Below are 21,562 nucleotides of genomic sequence, written 5' to 3'. Positions count from 1 at the left end.
ATTTGAAATGTAAGCACACTTTGAAAAGAGTAATTTCAAGTCTTCTCCTGCACATTTATATGATGTATAATTAAGAATGCATGCACACGAGGAGAAAGCTGTTGCTAAAAATGATCCTGGGCTAAAATACTTGATCGACTTATCAGGTGTTTTCGGTCCATCGTCTTACATTTTTTGTTTTCCAGCATTTTATTTTTATCATTTTTTTTTTTCATGAGTGCAGTTCTAGTTTCTGTCACATATAGGGCATATATGTGGGCTGCTCTGTTTCAACTGTACATCACTATCTTTGATCAGATAGTTTTTGTGGCGTGCTTGTATTGGGTGAAACTATAGCACACTACCACTTCTGTGCTGCTGCAGCTAACATGTTGACTCTAGCTGCCATTAGCCCACGCCAAGACTATTCTGGGTATGTGCCGCTACACTGATTCACTCACAAGTAGACACTTTCAACAGCAAAGTTACATCAGTGAGCGATGGAGGTGTTGTTTCAGTACCTCTCTGGTTTGATTTGCAGCCAAACAGGGGGGCTGTGTGAACACCCTGCGAGCAGTATTAATTTTAGGTAACCTGCTCAGTTAATAGGGGTCACGGCTGGAACGTGAGCGTTAATTTGGTGAGGATGCTGGTTCATTTGGACGTATATTGGCTTAAAGGCCGGTGCTGCATGAGAAAGGAGTACTTGCCATCTCAGCCAAGTGCTGAATTGCAGAGACGGAGTGCAAGTGTGGGGGCGTTTTGTTTAGCTCACCCTCTGTTGCTCACTCTCTCACTCTGTATCTCTCTCTCTCGTTCTCTCTGACACTTCCGAAGGCAAGACCGGCAGCCTTCACCACATCCGACTCCCCTAAAGATCTTTATGAGTGATTTTGAACATTTTTTTTTTCCTTTACATTTTTAAAATTCACAGCTGTTGTGGCTCTTGTCACTCTCCTGGTTCTCCCATTAACCTAAATCAAGATGGAGTATGAGGTGGAGCAGGACTGCAGGTCTTGGAGAATAAGCAGAACCCATTTTGAAATATGACAGCGAGAGAAATGTGCAACTTAGTAACAAATAAACATGGTGTGCAAAAGTATCGCATATCATCAGTACTGCAAGCCAGATTTTTATCTTGTTTACGGCCTACATAACTTTTGACTTGTGCCTTCACTAAAGACTGTAGACTCATGGCCTTAGTAATGTGTAACTTCTTAGAACGTCTCCTCTCCTCATGGTCAACAGGGCAAGGTTCACCTGGAGATGCGATTGAGTGAAGTGATCACAGAGAACGGATCAACAGGCCAACACATATCAGTCCGGTGAGTTCTACGAGTCACTTGTTTCCTGTCAAGTGTGCTGTGAGTACAGTTAGTTTGAAACTTTGCAGGGAAATCATGACAGAACTCCAAAGCTTGAGTCAAGTGAGTATTTTCACTGGCTAAAGATCAAACCTTCACATTAAGCCCAGCAAAACAAGTCTCCAACATAAAAGGTGTTAGGTAAAAGTTTGAGTAATAGCGCATAGCATACAATCCTAAACTGACTGTCCACACTTCTCATTCTGAGCAACAACTTGTTTGAGAAAGAAATATGTTTAAAGTTGTTTAAAAAAGGGGGGAAAAAAAAGAAAAAGTCATCATTGATAAAAGTTTCAGTATTGCTTGCTAATCTTGGGTCTCGGTAGCTTATTTTTTGTGTGGTTTTCAGTGTGTCACAATATTCCTTTATCATTCACCTTTACTTCCGAGCTGTACATTTCACATCACACAGTTTTCACAAGCACAAACCGATATAAGGGCAGATAATGACGTGGGAGGATGTTGAGAGAGAGAGAGGGGGGGAAAAAAAAGAAAGCGCCCATTGACAGATTAGGCTGAGCATGTAAATTTACACACACGTATGTGCATGTGTATGTCAGACCTCTTGCTGTTTACGTATGTTGTTTTGCACCCCCACCATTCATGCTTGGAGAGCAGGGTAATGAGAAGGAAGTGATGGCATCTGAGCAGGAAGCGTGCGCTTCTCACTCTGCAACCGCTGTGGTTTTCTGCTGCTGTCATTCAGTGTTTGAATCGGATTGTTTGCTTAAACCGTCGGCCTGCTCACTGTCACCTGTGCGTAATTGCTCTTGTTTTTCTCCATCGGGTCGACCAGACAAGTCCACGAAGGGCGTGAGGCTCATCGTCCCGTTGCAGGAAGCTAATCGGAGCAAAGTTGCATCGCGTCGAGTTAAAAATGATGTAAGAGTGAGGCTTTAGGGAATATTGTTATGACAACCTTGAAGATGATACCCAAACATCTTTACATTCAGCTGCTTGGCTTCTCCCTCCGGCCCCGCTTAGCATAGCAGGCTGAATTCATTCTTATTCTCTGCTGACTTGTGCTTAGCAGCCACATCCTGTTTAGACTGCTCACAGTGCCTGTTGTCACCTGAAACACCTGTTTTGTTTTGTTTTAAAAAGATCCTTGTGTGACGCCAGTCAAACGTGAGGTCAGAGTTTCTAATGATATACTGTAATCTAGTTTAATAATCCAGTGCTACATTTAAATATAGTTCACGCTTCATGTTGTTTTTGTTTTTTCCAATACAATACTATATAAACTTGGTTTGTAGTATATGCTTGTCAGTTGAGCCTGATTCCTCTTTTGGTGCAGAGTCATTGACATCTAACATAACTAAGCAGGTTTGTGAACAATAAATAGGGTGATGCAGTGACATTTTTAATGATTATGTCTTTAAGCTTAATGTGCAAAAGCATTTACGGTTTCTGTTTTGAAGACGGGGTGTTTTTCTTATTGTTCCGGTAGTGCAAACCATACAAGGTTTAACACTAAAAGCATTTCCACTGAGGCGTCTGTTGAACCAACAAGAAATTATTTACCATTCACGCACCCGCGGCACGGCATTAAAAGCTAATCTCTCCCAAGGTCTGGGTCACTTTAGGGCCTGTCAAAGTGTTACTGTGTGAAATATTGACGGTTTTGGTCCAAGGTGAGCAGCTCCACAGTGTTTAGAAAGGTGGAATCATAAGATGTAACAAGAATGCTATAACGGTGTAATATAGTTGCCTTTATTTTATGTTCTTTCTCTTTTCTTGTGTTTTTATTCAGGATAATTGAGTGCAAGGAACTGCCTTTGATCAGTGGGCAGAACTGTGACCCCTATGCTACCGTGTCACTTGTCGGACCTGCCAGGTAACTCTGAATTTCACGCAGATAACAAAATAAGTTCTTAGTGTGTTACAGAATATAGAAGTAGCTTGTTTGTTCCTTTTTTTTAGCTTTGTGTAATCACATAAGTAATGACCAATTTCCTGAAATAAACAGTGCACAGGTTTTCCACACTGCCTTTAAAACTACTGAGGAATATGTGCAGAAATATTGTGCAGTGTGACTTGAAGCGTAAGGTCCCTACATATATTCTCATCTTTAGGAGCACGCCCGGTCTAAACCAAGGTTGTTATGGTTAAAGCTAATTGTGGAAAAAGTTTGAAGTAGTTTTCTTTTTTTAACTAACTGTAAGAACATCGTGAACTTGTACAGCTGACTTAAAATAAAGTACAAACAGACAACAAATGTCGTTAGTTTTAGTCTTTCTCAGCCTGCCTGAAGAGGCTTTGTCACACATATTTGAGATGTGGGAGTTATTATGGGTTTGTTTGGTTTTTTTAGTTTCAGTTCATTTCCAGAGTGGATTTCTTTTCAGTTTAGTTTTTATTGTTTGAAAGTTTTTATTGGTTTCACTGTATTAGTCAGTTTTTTGTTTGTTTTTAAACTATCATTGTATGGAGGAAATATGTAGGAAGATTTAGGAAAATCGGTGCAGGTATTAGAACAAAAAAAAAATCCATCAAAGCCTCCTTGAGAAATTGTAATTTTTTAAATTTATTTTTTTGAGCCAAACTAAAAAAATACTAAGACTAAGGATCTTTCCTCTAAATATTTTGTTATTGAAAGTTTACAAAATTGTTTCCTTTAATTTTAGGTAATTCTAACAACCTTCTGTGGGGCATTTTCAGCTTTTACAAGTTGTTGTGCTTGCATTGTAATATCTGTTTGGACTTTCTTAAATCTTGCTCCCAGCAAGTACCCTCCATATTATTTTTGGAGGCGTTTTTAGCTAGATGCTTTCAAGGCTGTTATTAGGCATCTATAATTCGACTTTTGTGAATATAAAGTTGTTTTATTGAGTTGTTTTTGTCATGAATTAAAGTAACAGGGTGCATGTTATAGATGCTAAAAGCAGGTCTTTTTAGTTGCTAGGCATGATGACAGGATTTCTGATATAGTTGGGAACCTCGAGCAGCGTGAGCTGTACCTGCGTGCCAGGTTTAGTTGCTCAACACCTGATCGTGCAGGAGGAGCTCGCAGACAAAGAGCAAACACGCAGACAGAGATTTTGTGCTATTGTAAGATTAGAAAGACTGAAACTAATTAAAACTATCTGAAACAAACCACACCTCTTGAAACAAATACAATATCAAAATCAAAGACTCAGAACTAGACTCTGGTTTAAACAAATTTTTATTTTATTTTTTTTAATGAATGTCATGAGTGAGCTGACTAAACTTTCCAAGAATACAAAGACTATGAGCTCAACTATGAGCATCCACTTACAGCTTGCCACCATCGTGAACCTTGTTACAGATGGCAAGATTACATTTTAGTCATCTTAAGTCACTCCCTGACAGTGCGATAGGAGTCACATGCTTCTCTTCCCCTTTTCTTCTCAACGTATCCATAGCTGAATCCTTAAATTATCAGAGAAAATGGCATTCAGTTTCTGTAATGTCTCCCCTAAGGTCTGATCAGAAGAAAACAAAGGTAAAGAAGAAAACCAGCAACCCTCATTTTGAAGAGACCTTCTTCTTTGAGGTAAATCTTGTAACACATGTTACCACATCATAGGTTTCAAATGGTCTGTTGGTTACAGCAGATAATTGTATATATTAACCATGACATGTTCATCTGCAGGTCACACGGTCCTACTCCAGGAGGACTCAATTCAACGTGGAGGAGGAGGACATCGAAAAACTTGAGATCAAGTGCGTTTTGAAGGTTTTTTTCCCCCCTTTTGTGTGCGCTTAACGCTCTCTCTCGCTGTCTAACAGACCCACACACATACATGTACACGCTTCCCCTTTATAGTCTTGACAAAAGAAGAAGAATTTCTTAACGACTTCAGGTTTAAAAAAAAAAAAAAAAAAAAACCCAAACAAAAAAACTTTTTATTTGGTGTATTCTGACTACTGATGGAGAGCCTTTGATTTCTGGTTAAGGATATGTGGGGCTTCCATCACAGTGGATTCATAGCTCACTGGGTAAGACTAGTCAGAGCTGAAGGTAAACACTCGTGCATGGTGTTGAGGTTTGGATTTGAGGTGGTGTCATTGCACACATTGTATTGGTTTTTATGCACCAAGCAGGTAAGCACTGCTTAGTAGCGATTTTTCTTTTAAGCCCTTTCTGCCATATTTGAAGTGGGTGGTTGTTTTGTGCTGAACACACAGACAGAAAGAGCAACATTTATTTTGCCTTGCTACTTGTACATGTAGTTTGTAGTAACAGTTGTATATTTGCAGATGAAAAACATTCTTTCAGTCCACATCCTTTCCCCTTTTTTGCAGAGTTGATTTGTGGAACAATGAGAATCTGGCTCAGGATGTTTTTCTGGGGGAAACACGGGTTCCTGTCAAGATCCTACAAAGCGACCACATTCACAAAGCCTGGTAAGGAGCAGACGGAAGTATCTCGCTATCTTTAAACGTATTTATGCATACTTATTGAGCACTAGGCTGACAAATTTAGATTTTCTGTCCCCTTGTTTTGAAAATGGGTTTAAAGTGGAATCCTCCCCCCTTCAGGCACATGCCTGTAATAAAGACAGAGCATTTTCTTCCCATTTTAAATGGCAATACTGAGATAAAACTGAAATGTTCATGAGCTTTGGTTTACACCCCTATTACCTCCTGTTTACATAACTCCTAAAAGATTTTCCAAAATAGATTCAGAAGGGTCAGTTTTACCTATATGTGCTCGACTAAATCCAGCACAGTCTGATGCGTCTGTGCCTTTAAAAATTTACTACGGGGGGGAAAAAAACAAAAAACATGATCATTAATCTGTCATGGCCTGATTACCTTCCTCTTTACCAAACAGGGTTTTTTTAAAATTTTTTATTTATTTAAACACTGGAAGGTGGAGCCGCTGCCTTTGGTATTTCACTGTTCAGGAACCCAGTCTTGCATGTCTGTTTGCACTGTTGCATTTTCTTGCTTTTACAAGGTGATCTTAAAACTCTTCCTAGATTTCTCAGAGTTCAGCAGTTTTTCCACTGTGTGGGTGTTTTCCTTGCTTTGCGTCAGAGTAGGAGATGTGGGATTACGCCAGATAGCAGTTTGTTAGTAGATGAGGGCTTTGAGTCGAGTGCGTGGGTGGCTTATGCATGGTGGCAGTACCTCATGTCCTGTGTTTATGCTGGAAGTCGTCCATGTTGCATTCATAAAAAGTGTTGGGTACAGGTGATCTGTTAAAGTGTCTCTGTCTGTGTGCAGTGATTACAGATCAAGGGGATTACGGGCAAACCTGCAGTGACTGCAGGCCAACTCGACATGTATAATGTTGTTTTACCCCACCTGTTGGCTTATGGAGAGATGTGCAGGCACTATGGGAGGAAGATTTATTGATCACTAGGCTGACTAATATGTTCTGAATCAAGGGTGGGGGAACTCCAAGCCTTAAGGGCCGTGTCCTGCAGGTTTTAGATCTCGCCCTGGGTCAACACACCTGAATCAAATGAATGAACCTGAATTAGTTCATTACCAGGCCTCTGGAGACCTTCAAGACATGTTGAGGAAGTAATTTAAAACCTGTTTTGGATCAAGGACTCCTCTGAAACCTGCAGGACACCAGCCTTTGAGGCCTGGAGTTCCCCCACCCCTCGTCTAAATGGATATTATAAAAAGACTTTTCCTCCCATGTCCAGATTTTTGGTCATTTTGATCTTTTCTTTCTTAATTTAAATGTCAAAAAAACGCCGATTAGCGGTTGAACAGCCTCACAAATTTAGATTTTCTTTCCCCTTGTTTTGAAAAAGGGGTTCAAAGTTAAATCATCCCTCGTTTAGGCATATACCTGTAATAAAGACAGAAGCATTTTCTGAACATTTTAAATGCCTATGTCGAGATAAAGCTGAAATATTTGTGTGCTTTGGTTTACACCCCTATATGCTGTTAAACAAGCCTAATGATTGAATTCCTCTTATTTTAAGTGAAAGCTGTTAGAGCAGCAGGAAAGAATTGGCAGCGTAGCAAAGACGGCTGTTTAGTTGATATACTGTGATAAACAGGTGGGTATATCTGTACTGAGCAGCATTTAGAAACCTTTTTTTGGTTTTTCTCAGTTGTTGCTGTAAAATATCCTCTAGTTTATCGTCTTGCTTTGCAATCTATTTATCATGGTTTTATGATTTTCAAGATTTTATGCTCATTGCTTAAAACCTTTGTAAAGTGGACTTAAATCCTTTGTGATGCTGCATATTTACTGCACTATTCCTGATACTTACTCTATTTCATGTTTATAGTATACATATTTTCTAAAGATGCATCCATTGAACTTTTTTGGCTTATTTCAAATTTCCCTTTTTCCGATACCAGCATTTTCCACTTTCGATATTCTTTCTAAAACCAGCACATACAAGCTAATCAGCTTTTATTCACTGATTTGTTTTTTTCTTAAATAGTAAAAGAAACTATAAAACCTTTACAGTTTCTGCAGTAAGTTACAGGATCTTCTTTTGCTGAAACAACTGAGTATAAAGTTTTCTGCTACTGCAAAGAGGTGAAAATAAGTTTCTGTACCTGACATGTATAATCTTTCTAGACAAAAGCAGGGTGTAGTAGATTTATAGAACAAAATAAATGTCAGGTACTTCCATAATTTTCCAATATATTTATAACTTCACTAGATAACCGGAGATCAACTCTCGTCTCTTTTTCTCCCGTCTCCATAATTTTTCTCCTAACTGCTTTAATCGTTCTGCTCATACCGAAGCTGCCGACTCTTGGCTGGCTCTGACCTCTGGATAGGTTCAACCACTTTTCTTTTGTTACCTTCTTAAACTTGTCCTTGTTCACTTAAGTTAGGTCGATTTAAGTGTCTGGTTAGGTTTGTTGTTAGGATCGTTTTCGTGGTGGTCCCCCCGCAGTTTACTTTGGAGAACTTTGTCGCCGAACTCAGAGCTGAGACCATCTGTGCTAACACCGTGTAAGCTTGTGGCTGTGAATATACCACTGTGCACATGTTATGTATTTATAGTGTCTTGTAATCAGACGTGAGGCTGTCAGAGGGTCACTGGTGCGAGCTGAGTACACTGGGAATCGGCTGATTGCAGTTCCTGGTTGATTCAATGTTGCGTTTTTTTTGTTTGTCTTTTTAATATTTTCCCACTTTGAGGATCTCATGCATCTCTGTTGTTACTTCATCTGCTGTTTCAACTGGCTGTTACTGATTTATGAAAATGGGAGAGTGTGTTAGTTGTTAATTATTAATTATTAGTGGTCATAAGCTGCTTCTTTGCCTGGACCACCCCCACTATAAACAAGCACTCCCACCTCCACCACACCGCACCCTATCCCTGCCACCCACACACCCACCAATATCAGTCATGGCCTATGTAACCCTCGTCACTTTCTCAACCCTGTCCTCTAATGTGTGACTTTGTATTGTGCCCCTTCCTCCTGTTTTGTGTATATACTCCTCATGTCTGTTATTTATTCCTGCTGTCCTGCTAGTTATGTTTTCATACCATGCTCAGATGGTGTGGCGCTCCCACAATTTTGTAGTACATGTACAACAATCTGGCATCTCTACTAGAAGTTTGTGCATTAAAACAAAGAGCTAAGAAGTCTTAAGTTAACTGGATGGATGCACACCAGATGTAAACCGCTGCGTGCTCAAATAAGCAGCTCTCGATCTTTATCTGCATCGAAGATAATAACATGTCAGCTGTTTTGTTCAAAATTTGTTTCCACTTTCCTCAATTGGCTGTGGAGGGGTGAAAAAAAATATTGCAGGTTTAAACTCTGTGTTTGACTCAGACAACTGTATTCTGCGTGAGTATATGTGCACAACTCATCATATATTTAGGTAAGACATTGGATAAAAGCACATTTTGACAAATGAAGATGCTTTCTTCTGTCCTGCAAAGTGTTTTTGGAAGCTTCAGTGTTCGTTTTGCTGCTTTTTTCTGGTACAGTTGGTCTGTGATGTGTTAAACAGTTGGTATCAAACAAGCAGGATCAGCTTTTTTTTTTTTTTTTTTTTTTTTTTTAAATTATGTGTAATCTTAGGTGGGTTGTGTTGTAGAGTTAATACTTTATGAAAGTGTCCAGGCTGTCTGTGACTGACACACATGTTCTCAGTTATCTGGTTTCTGTCTTGGTTATGTGATAAGTCGCAGGTTCCATGTGTTCAGAGGATGACTCATTAGTCACAGCACAGTAATGTGTTGTTTCTCTTATTGTCACCCATAAGGTATCTCCTTCAGCCAAAAGGGAACGGCAACAAATCCAAGTCTGATGATTTAGGATCCTTGCGTTTGAAGCTGACCTACATAGAAGACACAGTGCTGCCATCTGCCTGCTACACGCCACTCTGCACCCTGCTGCTCAAATCCCCAGATGTGAAGGTGAGACAGACGCTTTAAGTCGAAGCAAATCCTGATGAGAAAATTCCACACTGAGACGATGCAGAGATCGATATTGTTGTCTTTTCTCTTTTCACTTTTTTTTTCTCACCCTTCTTCAGCCCATCTCAGCATCAGCAGCACACATCCTGGGGGACATTTGCAGAGAGCGATACGAGGTCGTTCTGCCGATGGTCCGACTGCTGCTCCACAACAATCGCTTCGTGCCTTTTGTCTCTGCTGTGGCAGCACTGGAGCTGGACAACACTCAGTGAGTACTCCTCTGGCACATACCTTTTTACACCAAGCCAAGTAGATACACCGGATAGAAACATGCAAACAGATGTTACTGCACTGCAGTCACGCTGTGTTTTCCCTAACAAACAGTTCAACTTTCTGGCTATGACTAATGCAATAAAACAGGAAGCAGCTCTAAAATACAATAGAGCTTCAAGAGTGAATGTGGTTTTAATTACTCGTCTTGACTCAGACGGCCTGATTCTGAAACTTCATAAAAATTCTAGTCACAAAATAAAGTCTAATTGGTGTCTGTGGAATATCTGTGTCCATACAGGGAGGCTAACACTATATTCCGTGGCAACTCGCTGGCAACGCGCTGCATCGATGACATGATGAAGATTGTGGGAAAGAATTACCTATCTGTCACCTTGAAGCCTGTAATAGATGAGGTATGAGTAAAAAGGAGACACACACACACACACACACATCCTGTGTCGATGCCAGAATAGTCATGAATCACTGGGGTTAGAATGGAAAAATCCACTTAAACATCTGCCCTTCAGCCTCAGTCTGCAGATGTGCAGATGTAATTGGAGGGTTTGGATAGGTGCAGGGTATTTTCCTTTAAACGGTTTTAAAACTGTAATTTTTTTTTAATCCTGTCTGGCTTGTTGACACTGGTCTAGATGTACAGGTTGAAGGCCACTGTAATTACCACAGTTTCTTGCAACTGTATCTACAGAGTGTGCATTATTGTGTATTTGGTCTTTTCTTTTATCTGTGACTTACAATTGCTAGTTAATTTGAGTTCTTCGACATAAAGCAAAAAGACACAGCTGGTGTTGAAAATGCCTTCAGTCCCTCCTCTCACTCACCGTGTCCAGCTGGTGAAAATCTGAATAAACGTGCAGCTCCACACAGCAGCAAATCTCAGTTCTTGTTCACTTGAAATTTAAAGATTTGGTTTGTACTAATTGTTCTTTGTTTGCTTGCTTGATTTTTTTTTTTTTTCCCCCTCGTATCTTTAACAGATTTGTGAATCCAACAAAACCTGTGAGATAGACCCTATTAAACTAAAGGAAGGTGACAATGTAGAGGTCAACAAGGTAAGTGCACCCATCTCACTAGATTTATCAGTCTTGTAACAGGATTAATTGAAGCTTTGCTTGTCGTAAAACTGCGAAAAAAGTGTTTATCCACTTTTTAGCTTCTGTTTAAAACATTTTAAAGTGATGCTAAGTTGTTGTGCGTTTTTTACTTTACCTGTACAGGAAAATCTGCAGGGTTACGTCCAGAAAGTCTTCTCCTCCATCACCCAGTCAAGTTCTAACTGCCCACCACTAATGTGTGACGTCTTCAGGTCTCTGAGGCATTTGGCCTGCAAACGCTTTCCAGGTAAAACGTAGAGCCAGTGTTAAAAAGAAAAACTGCTGTGACAAAAGGTTATATGCACACCCACAGCAGGTGTGTAAATTGTGACGTAAATGTCATTATGCCGGGCTTTTAGCAGATTGCGATGTTGCTGCTGGCTAAATGCCTTAGTAGTCCACAGCAGTATATTAAACCAAATGATATTTGGTATATTTATATATACACTCACCAGTCTTTTCTTTGCATACACCTTGATTTTACTGGGTTGGACCTTTGCTTTGCCTTATGAGCTAACTTAATTCTTCATGGCATAGATTCAGCAAGGTGCTCGATACATTCCTGAGGTTTTGGTCTATTTTGACAGTTTTGAGCTTTTCTCGTATAAAATATCTCTATTTTATACGCCTTTTTTTTTTTTTGCCGATTGAATTGAATTTGCTGGTTTCTCAGGTGTTTCTTTCTCCTCTCTACAGGCGACCCACATGTTCAGTACTCAGCCGTCAGCAGCTTTGTGTTTCTGCGCTTTTTTGCTGTCGCTGTTCTCTCTCCTCACTCCTTTCAACTGCGTTCCCATCATCCTGTAAGTACACGTCACCCACTCTCAGCGCTAATGACCAGTGAGCGTTTGCAGTTTACGTTCTCAGTCGGTTAACCTCGGTGCCGTTGTACATTTTCTGTAACTGCAGGATCCCGAGATTTCCCGGACGCTCACACTCATCTCAAAAACCATTCAGACTCTCGGCAGCTGGGGTAGCTTGTCAAAAAAGCTGGTAAGATTTATATTGCTGAAATTCTAGTGTGAACTACGTGTTGTCCACTTTATAGTAATTGACAAACAGAGGCACTTTCCAAATGCATTTTTTTTTCCTGTTATGCTAATTAAACCCACTTTGTTTTTTCTCTTTCTAGTCCAGTTTTAAAGAAACCTATATGTATGACTTCTTCAAATCATTCCAGGAAGAGAAGTGTATCGAAAAAGTTAAAAAGGTATTTTTTCCCCCCTCACATACTCACATAAAGGTCTATAAAAGGATTCATCATTTCTAATGGCTGTTATCATTTTGTTTCCAGTTTCTGGATGAAATCTCCTCCAACGTCAGTAAGGAGTCCAGTGGGCTGGAAGACGCTGTCGTTCTCAAGGAGGGGTGAGTGTTCAGTTAAAGTCTGGGCAGAACTGAGAACTCTCACTTGGTAATAAAGAAGCCTTGAGAGTAGGCATAAAACAACAAGTGAATTTTATGACACGATAACCGTTTGAGGGCGTTCACTATGTCCTGTTAGAAGACTCTAATTACATCATTTGAGCATAAAGATTACTCTGAAGTAATAAATTGTACTTATGTTTTTTTTGCCTTAAGTAAATCAGCTCAGATTTGAACCCTTAGCCTGTCCTTTTATAGGGAAGTACAGAAACGTGCTCAGGGGAGAAAACCCCCTGGAATGAAAACGTTTAAGAAGAGGTGGCTCAGACTGACCAACAGGGAGCTCTCCTACCACAAACATAAAGGTGAGACCAGTTTACTGTAATCTCATACTCGAATGTGATGAAAACTAATGAGACAAACACGTATGCACGGGTTACACGCAATGCTAAGTTCCCGATACTAGCACTAGATGGAGCTAAAGTAATTACTTGTATATTACTTATAAAATTAAGAGATTAAATGGACTGGTTCTTTTATATAGTGCATTTCTACTGAGTATTCAAAGCACTTTATACTTGCCTCATTCACCCATTCATACAAGCACTTTTTTTCTGTTTATGCCTTTTAAAGTACTGGACAATAAGCATATACAATGACCTGATTTGTTTTTGTAGTTTCCTGTGTTGATTACTTGCGTGTTGACTTTGCATCAGCTGATTAATGAAATGCATGTTTTGAGGGCTTTGCAGAGTAAATACTGCCTTTCTGTGATACTTAAGGAAAGTTTCGAGTGCTCAGTAAATTGTCAGAGAGAGAGGGTGTGATAATAAACAAGATTGATCATCAATCATTGGAGCCAGTTGATAGGAATATAAAACTTCAAGTCTTCAAGGAATTTCCCAAAAAATCTGTTCAAAAACTGCAGCTTTTACTTTCATTGGAGAAGTTAAAATGTTTTATTTTCTTCTGCTCATTATTTAAGCTAAACGGTAATGTTGTTGAGACTGGAGGCTGTTTGTGCGTAAACCTAACAGAATGACTTGTTCTCCCCAGGGAAAGATGCCGACCGCACCATTAATGTCAAAAATATCCGGGCGGTGGAGAAAGTGGATGAAAGTGCCTTTAACCGCAAAAATGTAAGCCAGTTCCCCCTCTCACATGGCCCCGTCATCACTTCTCATGTATTACCCGTTTAAAATGGAAACGTCAGTGCCAGTGTCACTTCCTCCTGTTGTTATTAACAGTGAAAACGGCGCATTGTTGGTCTCATGGGCACGTTCACTTTCAAATGAAGTACAGAAATGACAATGTTGTTGTTGCTGGTGTAGAGGGGCGCTTTGTTTCTTGCGCTCAGAATGACCTTTATGGGAACGAAACGGTCACATCATAGTTTAACTACTTTGTTTCTCTTGCGTCAGATGTTTCAGGTGGTCCACTCTGAGAAGCCTCTTTACGTCCAGGCTGGAAACTGTGTGGAAGCCAGCGAGTGGCTGGAGGTCCTGAGCCAGGTCAGTCGTTGCAACGAGGGACGCCTGGCCACTTTCCACCCGTCAAACTACACCAGCGGGGCCTGGCAGTGCTGCCAAAGCCTGAGTAGCAACGCTCCAGGCTGCAAGCCCTGCACAACGTGAGTTTTTCCTCCACATCAACACCACCGCGAGGGGCGGGGCGGGGGGGAATGGTTCAGTACCCTCGCTGCCATACGTGGGGCGTGTGTTGCAGATCACAATAAACGCTTAATAAAACTGCCTGCTGGTCTTAAGTTTGACTGACTGTGTAGGTGCTCACGAGCAAACCTTAACCTTTTAATCATTATCTCTTGTTATGAGGACATTTCAAATGGAAAATAGAAAACTTCTAAAGCAGGATTTTTCAGGTGTGCTGATTTTTATATGATGTTAAAAAAGAAAAGTCTTTTCAGCGTGGCATCAAAGCAGGTTAAGTTTGAAGTTTTCAATAAGGAAGAGGCTTTGTAGGGACTAAACTGAGCTTTAATTGAGAAGTGTTTGATTTCATTTATCAGCTACTGACTTTGAGGACTGTCATTTAGCTGCTCTGATGTTGTCGATCTTCTTCACCGCCTCTGTAGATGTTTAGCAAGTTTACAAAGATGAGTCAGATGGTGCACTTTCATGCTAACGTCTGTAGTGTAAGTGATGTGTGCGAGTGTGGAGAGATGCATGTATTTACGTTGTTTTTCTTAGTTTGTGAGTTTCCTTTTTTTGCTGCTTTTTCCTGCAAAGATTTCTCTACACTTGTGTTCTCTCCTGTTTCAGCACCATGCTGGCCAACCTGCAGCTGGATATAGACTGTGACCGAGAAGCAGAGAGAATTTTCTCACTCCTCTCAGCAAACGACACAAAGCTTCAGAGCATGGAGGGTCAGTATCAGTATCGTTTTCAGAAATGCTTCATTAGAGAGAGCAGGGTATGGTTCATATAAATGCAGCTGACTCATGATATGACGTTCAGTTTAGGGTATTTAATCGTATAAAACTACAAGCCTTATGTATACATTAGGCCCAGTGTTGTGCAGAGTGAGGTCAGATCAGCTGGTGTTTGTCTCTCAGACATTTGCGAGCTTTTTTTTTTTTTTTTTTTTTTTAAACACCAGCAGCTGTCCTTTGTGGGATCAGCCATCAAAGCAATCAACGTATGAAGATGTCAGGTTTTAAATTCATTCATTCTCCACACTATGGTGTGTTTCACATGAACCACTGAGGGCAAAACTTTTAATTTCCAGTGTGGCGGGACAACTCATTTTCAGCCTTCATCTGGTGATTTAGAGGTGAAGTTGGTCTAATTCAGGACCACTAGAGCACCAACATCTTAAATCAAAACCACAGACAGTATAAATGGTCACGTAGCTACTGTGACATCATCTGTTGCTGAGCATTTGGTAACCATCCCACAGATAATCCTCCTCAAACACAGTATCGCCAAACTTTACAACATAGATTTAATTTATTATTCAGTGTGACCCAAAACGAGTGACTAAGCCCATAAAGTCATCGGGAATCTGTTTGGTTATCTCAATAAACATTTTCCCACAGACTTGTCTAGTAACAGAAGTCCTTTAACAGACACAGCTATCGCCATCTGGTGGCCAACTTAGGGCACTTTTACACAGGCTTCATTCATCTGACCTTAAAGCTAAATCTACGGTGGCTCTGAGAGGACAAATGGATTGCAAGATAAGAAAGTAGCAGGAAAATCTCACAAAACACAACAAAGTGTTTCTAGGGAGACAATAACAGGACAGACGAGCTGTGGAAGTGACAGAAACCAAAACATGCACCGGACTGCACTGGGACGCGCTTACAGGAGGAAAACACTTCCGTTTTGTTTTGTAATTTTATTATTATTATTTTTCTTGTGTTTTATGTGCTTTTGCAGGAGTTTTTCTATGTACTGGTGTTTTCTTGCAGTGCATTTGACCTCTCAGGGCCACTGTTTGCATCCACGTTTCATACAAACTATTAAACACGCCTCCTTTTTTTGTATCACATGGTTTTCCCCATTGGGCTGAACACCTCGGACACCCAGTCTGCCATCTCAGTTTTTCTACTTTCACTCTGGTGTCTGTGTAAAAGAGCGAGGGTAAACTGTTTTGCACATACTGCTAATGAAGCTGTTACTTCACTATATCGTCGCGTAGATAAAAACTTGTTTCCTGCCGTCTTCGTGTTCACCATCTCACTTCCGAGCGCTTGAAGTTGCACTTTGTAATGTTTGTCCTCTCCACAGATGCCTGTGCCAGTTTGGCAGTGTATCAGGGCCCCCAGCGAGAGCCGGAGGAATACTCAAAGTTCACCATTCAGGAACCCAAAGAGACCTTTCACACACTGAAACAGCTCCGAAACATCATGGAGGAGCTGCAGCGGCAGCACAATAGCAGGAATGACGTACGGCAGTACGGCAGCCTGTAAGTCTCCATGTTACATTATTACAATACACCAGTTTTACGCAGTATGAGTATATAATGCAGTGACGGTAAATGATGTGGAAATCGTATTAATAATACTAAAACACATTCTGCAGTGTGGATGCTGAAAGTAGGACTATGTGATCTAAATTGGTAGAGGAAGTGCAGAACACGATGGCAAAGAAAAATGGGAAATTTTCAAAATAAGACGCTAAAGTTGTGATCTAAAGCCCTGCAAAGGACATCACAGGTGCACAGGGCAGCATCTGATATCCCCATGTTGTTGTTGTCCCTGGATCATCATCATCATCGATGTTGGTCCAGGTTTTAATACTGCAAGGGACCATTAATACTGTTGTGATGTCATAGTTTTTCGACATGGAAACACAATCACGTCACACAGCAAAGCCAAACCTTAATCCTAGCTCTGACTATGGCCCCTCTATCCCTGCCCTATAATGATAATGATGATCCAGGACGAACACCTGGATCTCCGCTACACCTGAGGATCAGTTCAAAAGTTTTGGACACTAAAAGTAAAGCTGGGAAGCTTGCAGAAATAACAAAAGAAAGTTTGACTTAAAGGGACTAACGCCCTAACTTTAATGTTTTATTACAGCTGTGGCCCAGGACTCTCAGAAAGATCACTTACTCATTATCTTTGTCTTCCTTCCCGTTTCAGTGACAACCCCATAGTGGGAAAAACCTCTTAACCTGGCTGGGGCGATCTGGTCCAAAAGCAGCCACGCCTGCATCACAACAAAGCGCCTACGTTGTCCATTAGAAGCCCCAGGAGCTGTGCCAGTGAGAAAAGGTGCGACCAGGTGAATGATACGCCACCTGACCTCCACATGTCATGAGTCCACTACAGCAGTGACAGCCCGAGAAGGGGAGCCAGAACAAGCTTGTGAGCTTGACCAGGATCGCACCTTCATCCTCGAAAGGAATGAACCCTTAGGTGTTTTTTCTTTTTTTCTTTTTTTTGAAGTATGTTGCCTCATCTCCTCCCCGTCCTCTGCAGTGAAGGTCACAGATTCTATCCGTGTCTTAACTTATGTCCCCCTTTTTACGTACAGCTGTGTGAAATGGGCATCATTAGATGGTGTGTGAATAGGCTGCTAATTTTTTCTTTTATTCACAGAGTTTTATACGAACAGCTGTAATGATGCTCTCCTCTCATCTGTGAACATCTGTCTTTACAGTTGATTCCTAATCACCAATCTGGAGGCCCCTCCCCCCCGTAAACTTCAGTCTTTTCTCCTCCTCCTGAACAAATGTAAATGTATATTTTCAAAGAACATTTAAACCGGTCTGCCTTACTTTGACGGATGTTTCTTTCACATCAAATGCTGAGGGAATAATGCAAAAGCACTTTAAATATTTGGAGCACTCCAAATAGAAAATGATTGGATACTTGGTATCAGCTTTCCCCATTTTGATCAGTTACATGATCCTTTGTTTCATTCCTGTACAATAACATTTATAGCCTGTAGATTTTAAGATATTTTTCTTGACCAAAGACGATTTCATAGGTTTGAACATGAACTTGAAGAAATTAATGTATTTTGAATACAAATGGTTTAAAAATGGAGATAAATAAGATGAATATATATAAATATATATATGTTTGGTTTATGTGTACGTTTTTGCTAACATATCCTTTACTTTTTAGTGACTTAAGGCAAGCAGTTTGCATGCGTTCAGTTTTGAATCCTGATAGCACGACTGTAGTGAAGAGTTGTATTTCCCTGTGATTGTGAATCGTATCGGTACGGTGTGCGTCAGATCTGTGCTGTCGTGTTGAGAGCCTTGAAACCTTACTAACAGTGGCTTATGTAAGAAATGATGTTCAACCTGCAGAGAGGAACCAATTGGAATAACAAAATCGCCCCTGTCTTTCACGCTTTAGTCCAGACAATCTCCGCCAGTGCGCACGTTATGTCCTCCTTCTTTACTATCGTGGCTCCAGCTGTTCTGTTTCATCGTCTTTAGGGAATTTTCTTGAAATGTGGCACAGCTGTTTGCCACAGCACTCTGCTGCAATGACCAGTAGAGAAACGTCTGTGTAGTAAAGGGAAAAATATGATGTTATTACAAACTGTCAGACTCTTAAAGTTACTCATATTCTAGCATGCATGTCCTGCAGGAGTAGGGTTGCATCAGATGAACAAAGCAATAGCAAATAATCAAGATTGATTGCGTAAAATAGAGATTATCAAATTTACTTTGTGGGTCTTACTCCATTTTAATTGAATTCAGTTTGTTTGTAACTGACACAAACCAGCTCCTCAATTTTATTTTTTAAGTGGTAACCAGCAAAATTTCCCCCCAGTTAGGCTGATTTTGATTATCAGTCGGTGGATTGTTTTTTTTTTTTGGGGGGGGGATTTTTGTTCATTTTTTCCCTCTGAAAGAACCAGTGAACAATCACTTTGATTCAGTCTTGATTTTTGAGTTCTTTTTTTGTTCCTTCCTGTGGTTTTGAGTCTGCTTCCCATTTGAACGATGAAGTGTTGAATAGAGACAAAATTAAAGTGGACCTGTTATGCTTCTAAATTCTCTCATATACTTACAGGTTTAATTGTGGGTGCTCATATAAACAAGTGTATGCAGAGTTAAAAGTTCACACTGCTCTACATTCACTGTTTCAGAGGTTGTTTTGTTGTGTTTTTTCTACTCATGGATGGTGATGATGTCAGAGAGTGGATATCCCCTTATATGGTCATCTCAGCTCCATATAGGGGGATATCTAGGGCATCCAATCAGAAGGAAGGATTTCACAAAGCCTTAAAGAGACAAACGCTCAAACAGGTTATTTTAGGTAGACGATCAAATGAGAAGAAATACAAACATGGAGCAGTGAAAGAGCATAACGGGTCTCCTTTGAACATCTAAAGTTTAAACATTGAATGCTGATATTACAGGGTTAACTGTGTCTTTTCTTTTATTTGTCTGTGATTGTTTTCATGAGTTGTGTCTTTGGTCCATTATCTATTTCTAACTTGCATGTCTTGTACATTTAACAATATATTTTTCTAGGAAAATGTTTTGTACCTTTTTTTTTCCTCTCTTTTAAACACTGATTTTAATGTATTACTCAGCTGGTACTTTTGTTCTCAGTCTGTCGACTTCGTCAAGGCTGGATGCTTTCTGTTTTTTTGTTTTTTTTGTTGTTGTTGTTTTGTGTGTGTTTTCTATGCCCGTGCGCACTCCTTATTGGCTCCTCGTGGCCATAACTCCCTCAAAACTCCCTCTCGTTGAAGCTGATTAACACAGTGTTACTGCGGTGAATGTCGCGTGTTCACGTGCACGTCAGTAGTGAACAACGTGCCTGATCGGAGCCAAAATAAAACTGTAAAGTGATTTCACGCCGATTCGGTTAATGGACTTTGCTTATGATTTGAGTGACGCTGAATAAAAACAAATCTCTGATGTCAAACTTCGACATCTGAATCGGAAAGCTAGCGTAGAATCAATTGTTGTTGTATCGCATAAGCTTGCATGCTAACTCCATTGCTAGTTTTAATAAGGCCAGTAAACTAGAGGGTGGTGTATGTGTGCTTATTTTCATAAAACGTGAACGGGGTGGGGTTGTTTTAATCTGTCTGATTTTAATAGGGGAAGTTTCTTCATTTGTTTGTTGTTATAAACGATCTCTATGTGGAAACATGTGACTTTCCTGTTGGACTACAGCCAGCTTCATTTCATAAGATTACCAAACAGGAAGGGAAATGTCCATATGTGCTTTGATCTATCAGGTGAACACAGGGGAAATTAAGGTATTAGCCAACATGCAGATCTGATATGGCTCTTAAGAAGGACCAAAATCTGATATCACTGCAGTTTGTTTTTGCAGGTGTATCTGAAACAATCTTCTTTTTTTTTTTTCTCCTGCCAATCAGATTGTTCTGTGTCAAAGCAAAGTGTGAGTGCAGATGACCGTCTGAAGGCTTTGTAGAATTTTTTTTCTTTCTTTTTTTTTTTTTAAAGCTAAAGTCTCTTCTTGTCCAGTAAACGGTGAGCAGTTCGATGTTATTGTCACATCTCCAGCTCGTTTCTTCTGAATGTCTGTTATTTTTATACACATTAAACATTTTATTTTTCCATAAATGGTCTATTCTGTGTCTCTTCATAATAAAACACTTTGCCAGTGCCTCTTCTGTTTGTTAGGTGTCTGTTTTCCTACTGCGCTGATGTGACCTGCGTACAGTGTCCTCCACGATTCAGACAAAGAAACAAGTTGTGTAATTTTGCGTATAACTTGCTAAAGGTTTGCAATTGGATTCAGGTCTATGGCAGATTGAGGGCCAGCCAATGGCACCAATGTTTTCAACGTGAAGGAACCACCAACGGACTGGGCTCATTAGGCCGTGCACCAGGAGCGACCCAGGGCTCACTGTGCCAACTTAAAGTCTGACAGTCGAGATTATTATCTCCATAATAACAGCAGTCAGGATACTGTTGGCTAGCAAGGAGGGATTGCATAGATGGGCTGCACCAATAAGACAAACTAAATTCTGCTGAATTAATTTCTCATCCCGACTCAAAAATATGTTGGACCCTCTCGCCACCCTGTGTCTAACAGCGTGCTCATGCTGTTTTTCCTCGCACAAAGGAGCGTTTACCTGTCCTGCTGCTGGGTTGATACCCGTCTAAAGCCCTATGCCACAGCTTGTGCCCTGGTATCTCCTCCACACTCTTGAGACTTTGAGGAAGATGCAGCAAAAACCTTCTTCTTGGACTACCTGTGCAACCTGAATAGGCTGCAGGTATCATCTCATGCCCTCTAACTGTAGAAAGTTAGTTTTCAGAGCGAGGCTAAGCTGGCTTTGTGGCAAACTGTGATGAGCGAGCTTGACGTTTGTACAGTTGGAAATGTAGATCTTAGCATAAAATATGGAAACTAGCTTGGCTGCCTAGAAACACTTTAAAAGTGTTGGTAGCAGGACTTTTATTACTTTGGTCTGAGTCCAGATATCAGTTTAACCTGTTTACCATACAAGTAAGGCATGCTTTAACTGCCTGTGCTCAGCACACATCTGCGAGATCTTGATAAGCTGGTGTGATTTTTGCCAAGGTCGCTAAGGGTAAGAGCTAATAACCAGTAAAAGATAATAAACATCAAACATGAAAGACATGTTTTCGCTCCTCTGGTGGGGAGGGGGCAAGTTTTGAATGTCTCTGGGTGGAAAAATATTTGGGTTTAGAGGAT

At 40.4% G+C, this 21,562-nt stretch overlaps 1 protein-coding gene across 3 annotated transcripts in view; it reads left to right on the top strand.

Moving 5' to 3' along the window:
* rasa2 (RAS p21 protein activator 2) overlaps positions 1–20,503 on the top strand; it is a 32,090-nt gene extending 11,587 nt beyond the window's left edge. The window contains exons 5-25 of one of the 3 annotated variants that reach the window (XM_085245375.1): positions 1,228–1,304; positions 3,097–3,180; positions 4,788–4,860; positions 4,960–5,030; positions 5,613–5,714; positions 9,520–9,673; positions 9,793–9,941; positions 10,245–10,359; positions 10,942–11,016; positions 11,182–11,305; positions 11,755–11,861; positions 11,968–12,051; positions 12,191–12,268; positions 12,353–12,426; positions 12,682–12,788; positions 13,480–13,562; positions 13,845–14,053; positions 14,703–14,806; positions 15,043–15,078; positions 16,173–16,350; positions 17,033–20,503. In XM_085245375.1, the coding sequence (XP_085101501.1) occupies positions 1,228–1,304; positions 3,097–3,180; positions 4,788–4,860; positions 4,960–5,030; positions 5,613–5,714; positions 9,520–9,673; positions 9,793–9,941; positions 10,245–10,359; positions 10,942–11,016; positions 11,182–11,305; positions 11,755–11,861; positions 11,968–12,051; positions 12,191–12,268; positions 12,353–12,426; positions 12,682–12,788; positions 13,480–13,562; positions 13,845–14,053; positions 14,703–14,806; positions 15,043–15,078; positions 16,173–16,350; positions 17,033–17,063 (2,115 nt within the window). In that variant the 3' untranslated portion in view covers positions 17,064–20,503. Of the gene's footprint in view, positions 1–1,227; positions 1,305–3,096; positions 3,181–4,787; positions 4,861–4,959; positions 5,031–5,612; positions 5,715–9,519; positions 9,674–9,792; positions 9,942–10,244; positions 10,360–10,941; positions 11,017–11,181; positions 11,306–11,754; positions 11,862–11,967; positions 12,052–12,190; positions 12,269–12,352; positions 12,427–12,681; positions 12,789–13,479; positions 13,563–13,844; positions 14,054–14,702; positions 14,807–15,042; positions 15,094–16,172; positions 16,351–17,032 lie in introns of all 3 variants that reach the window. The other 2 variants (XM_085245374.1, XM_085245376.1) reach the window with 2 other exon arrangements.
* The last annotated feature ends 1,059 nt before the right edge of the window (positions 20,504–21,562 follow it).

Source organism: Mchenga conophoros, linkage group LG14 (assembly GCF_057382185.1).
Source record: "Mchenga conophoros isolate Kocher_MC1m ecotype Shallow Benthic linkage group LG14, M_conophoros_male_GT1.1, whole genome shotgun sequence".
Taxonomy (NCBI): domain Eukaryota; kingdom Metazoa; phylum Chordata; class Actinopteri; order Cichliformes; family Cichlidae; genus Mchenga; species Mchenga conophoros.
Note: the sequence above shows the minus strand (reverse complement) of the source record. Positions and strands in the feature narration are given on the sequence as shown.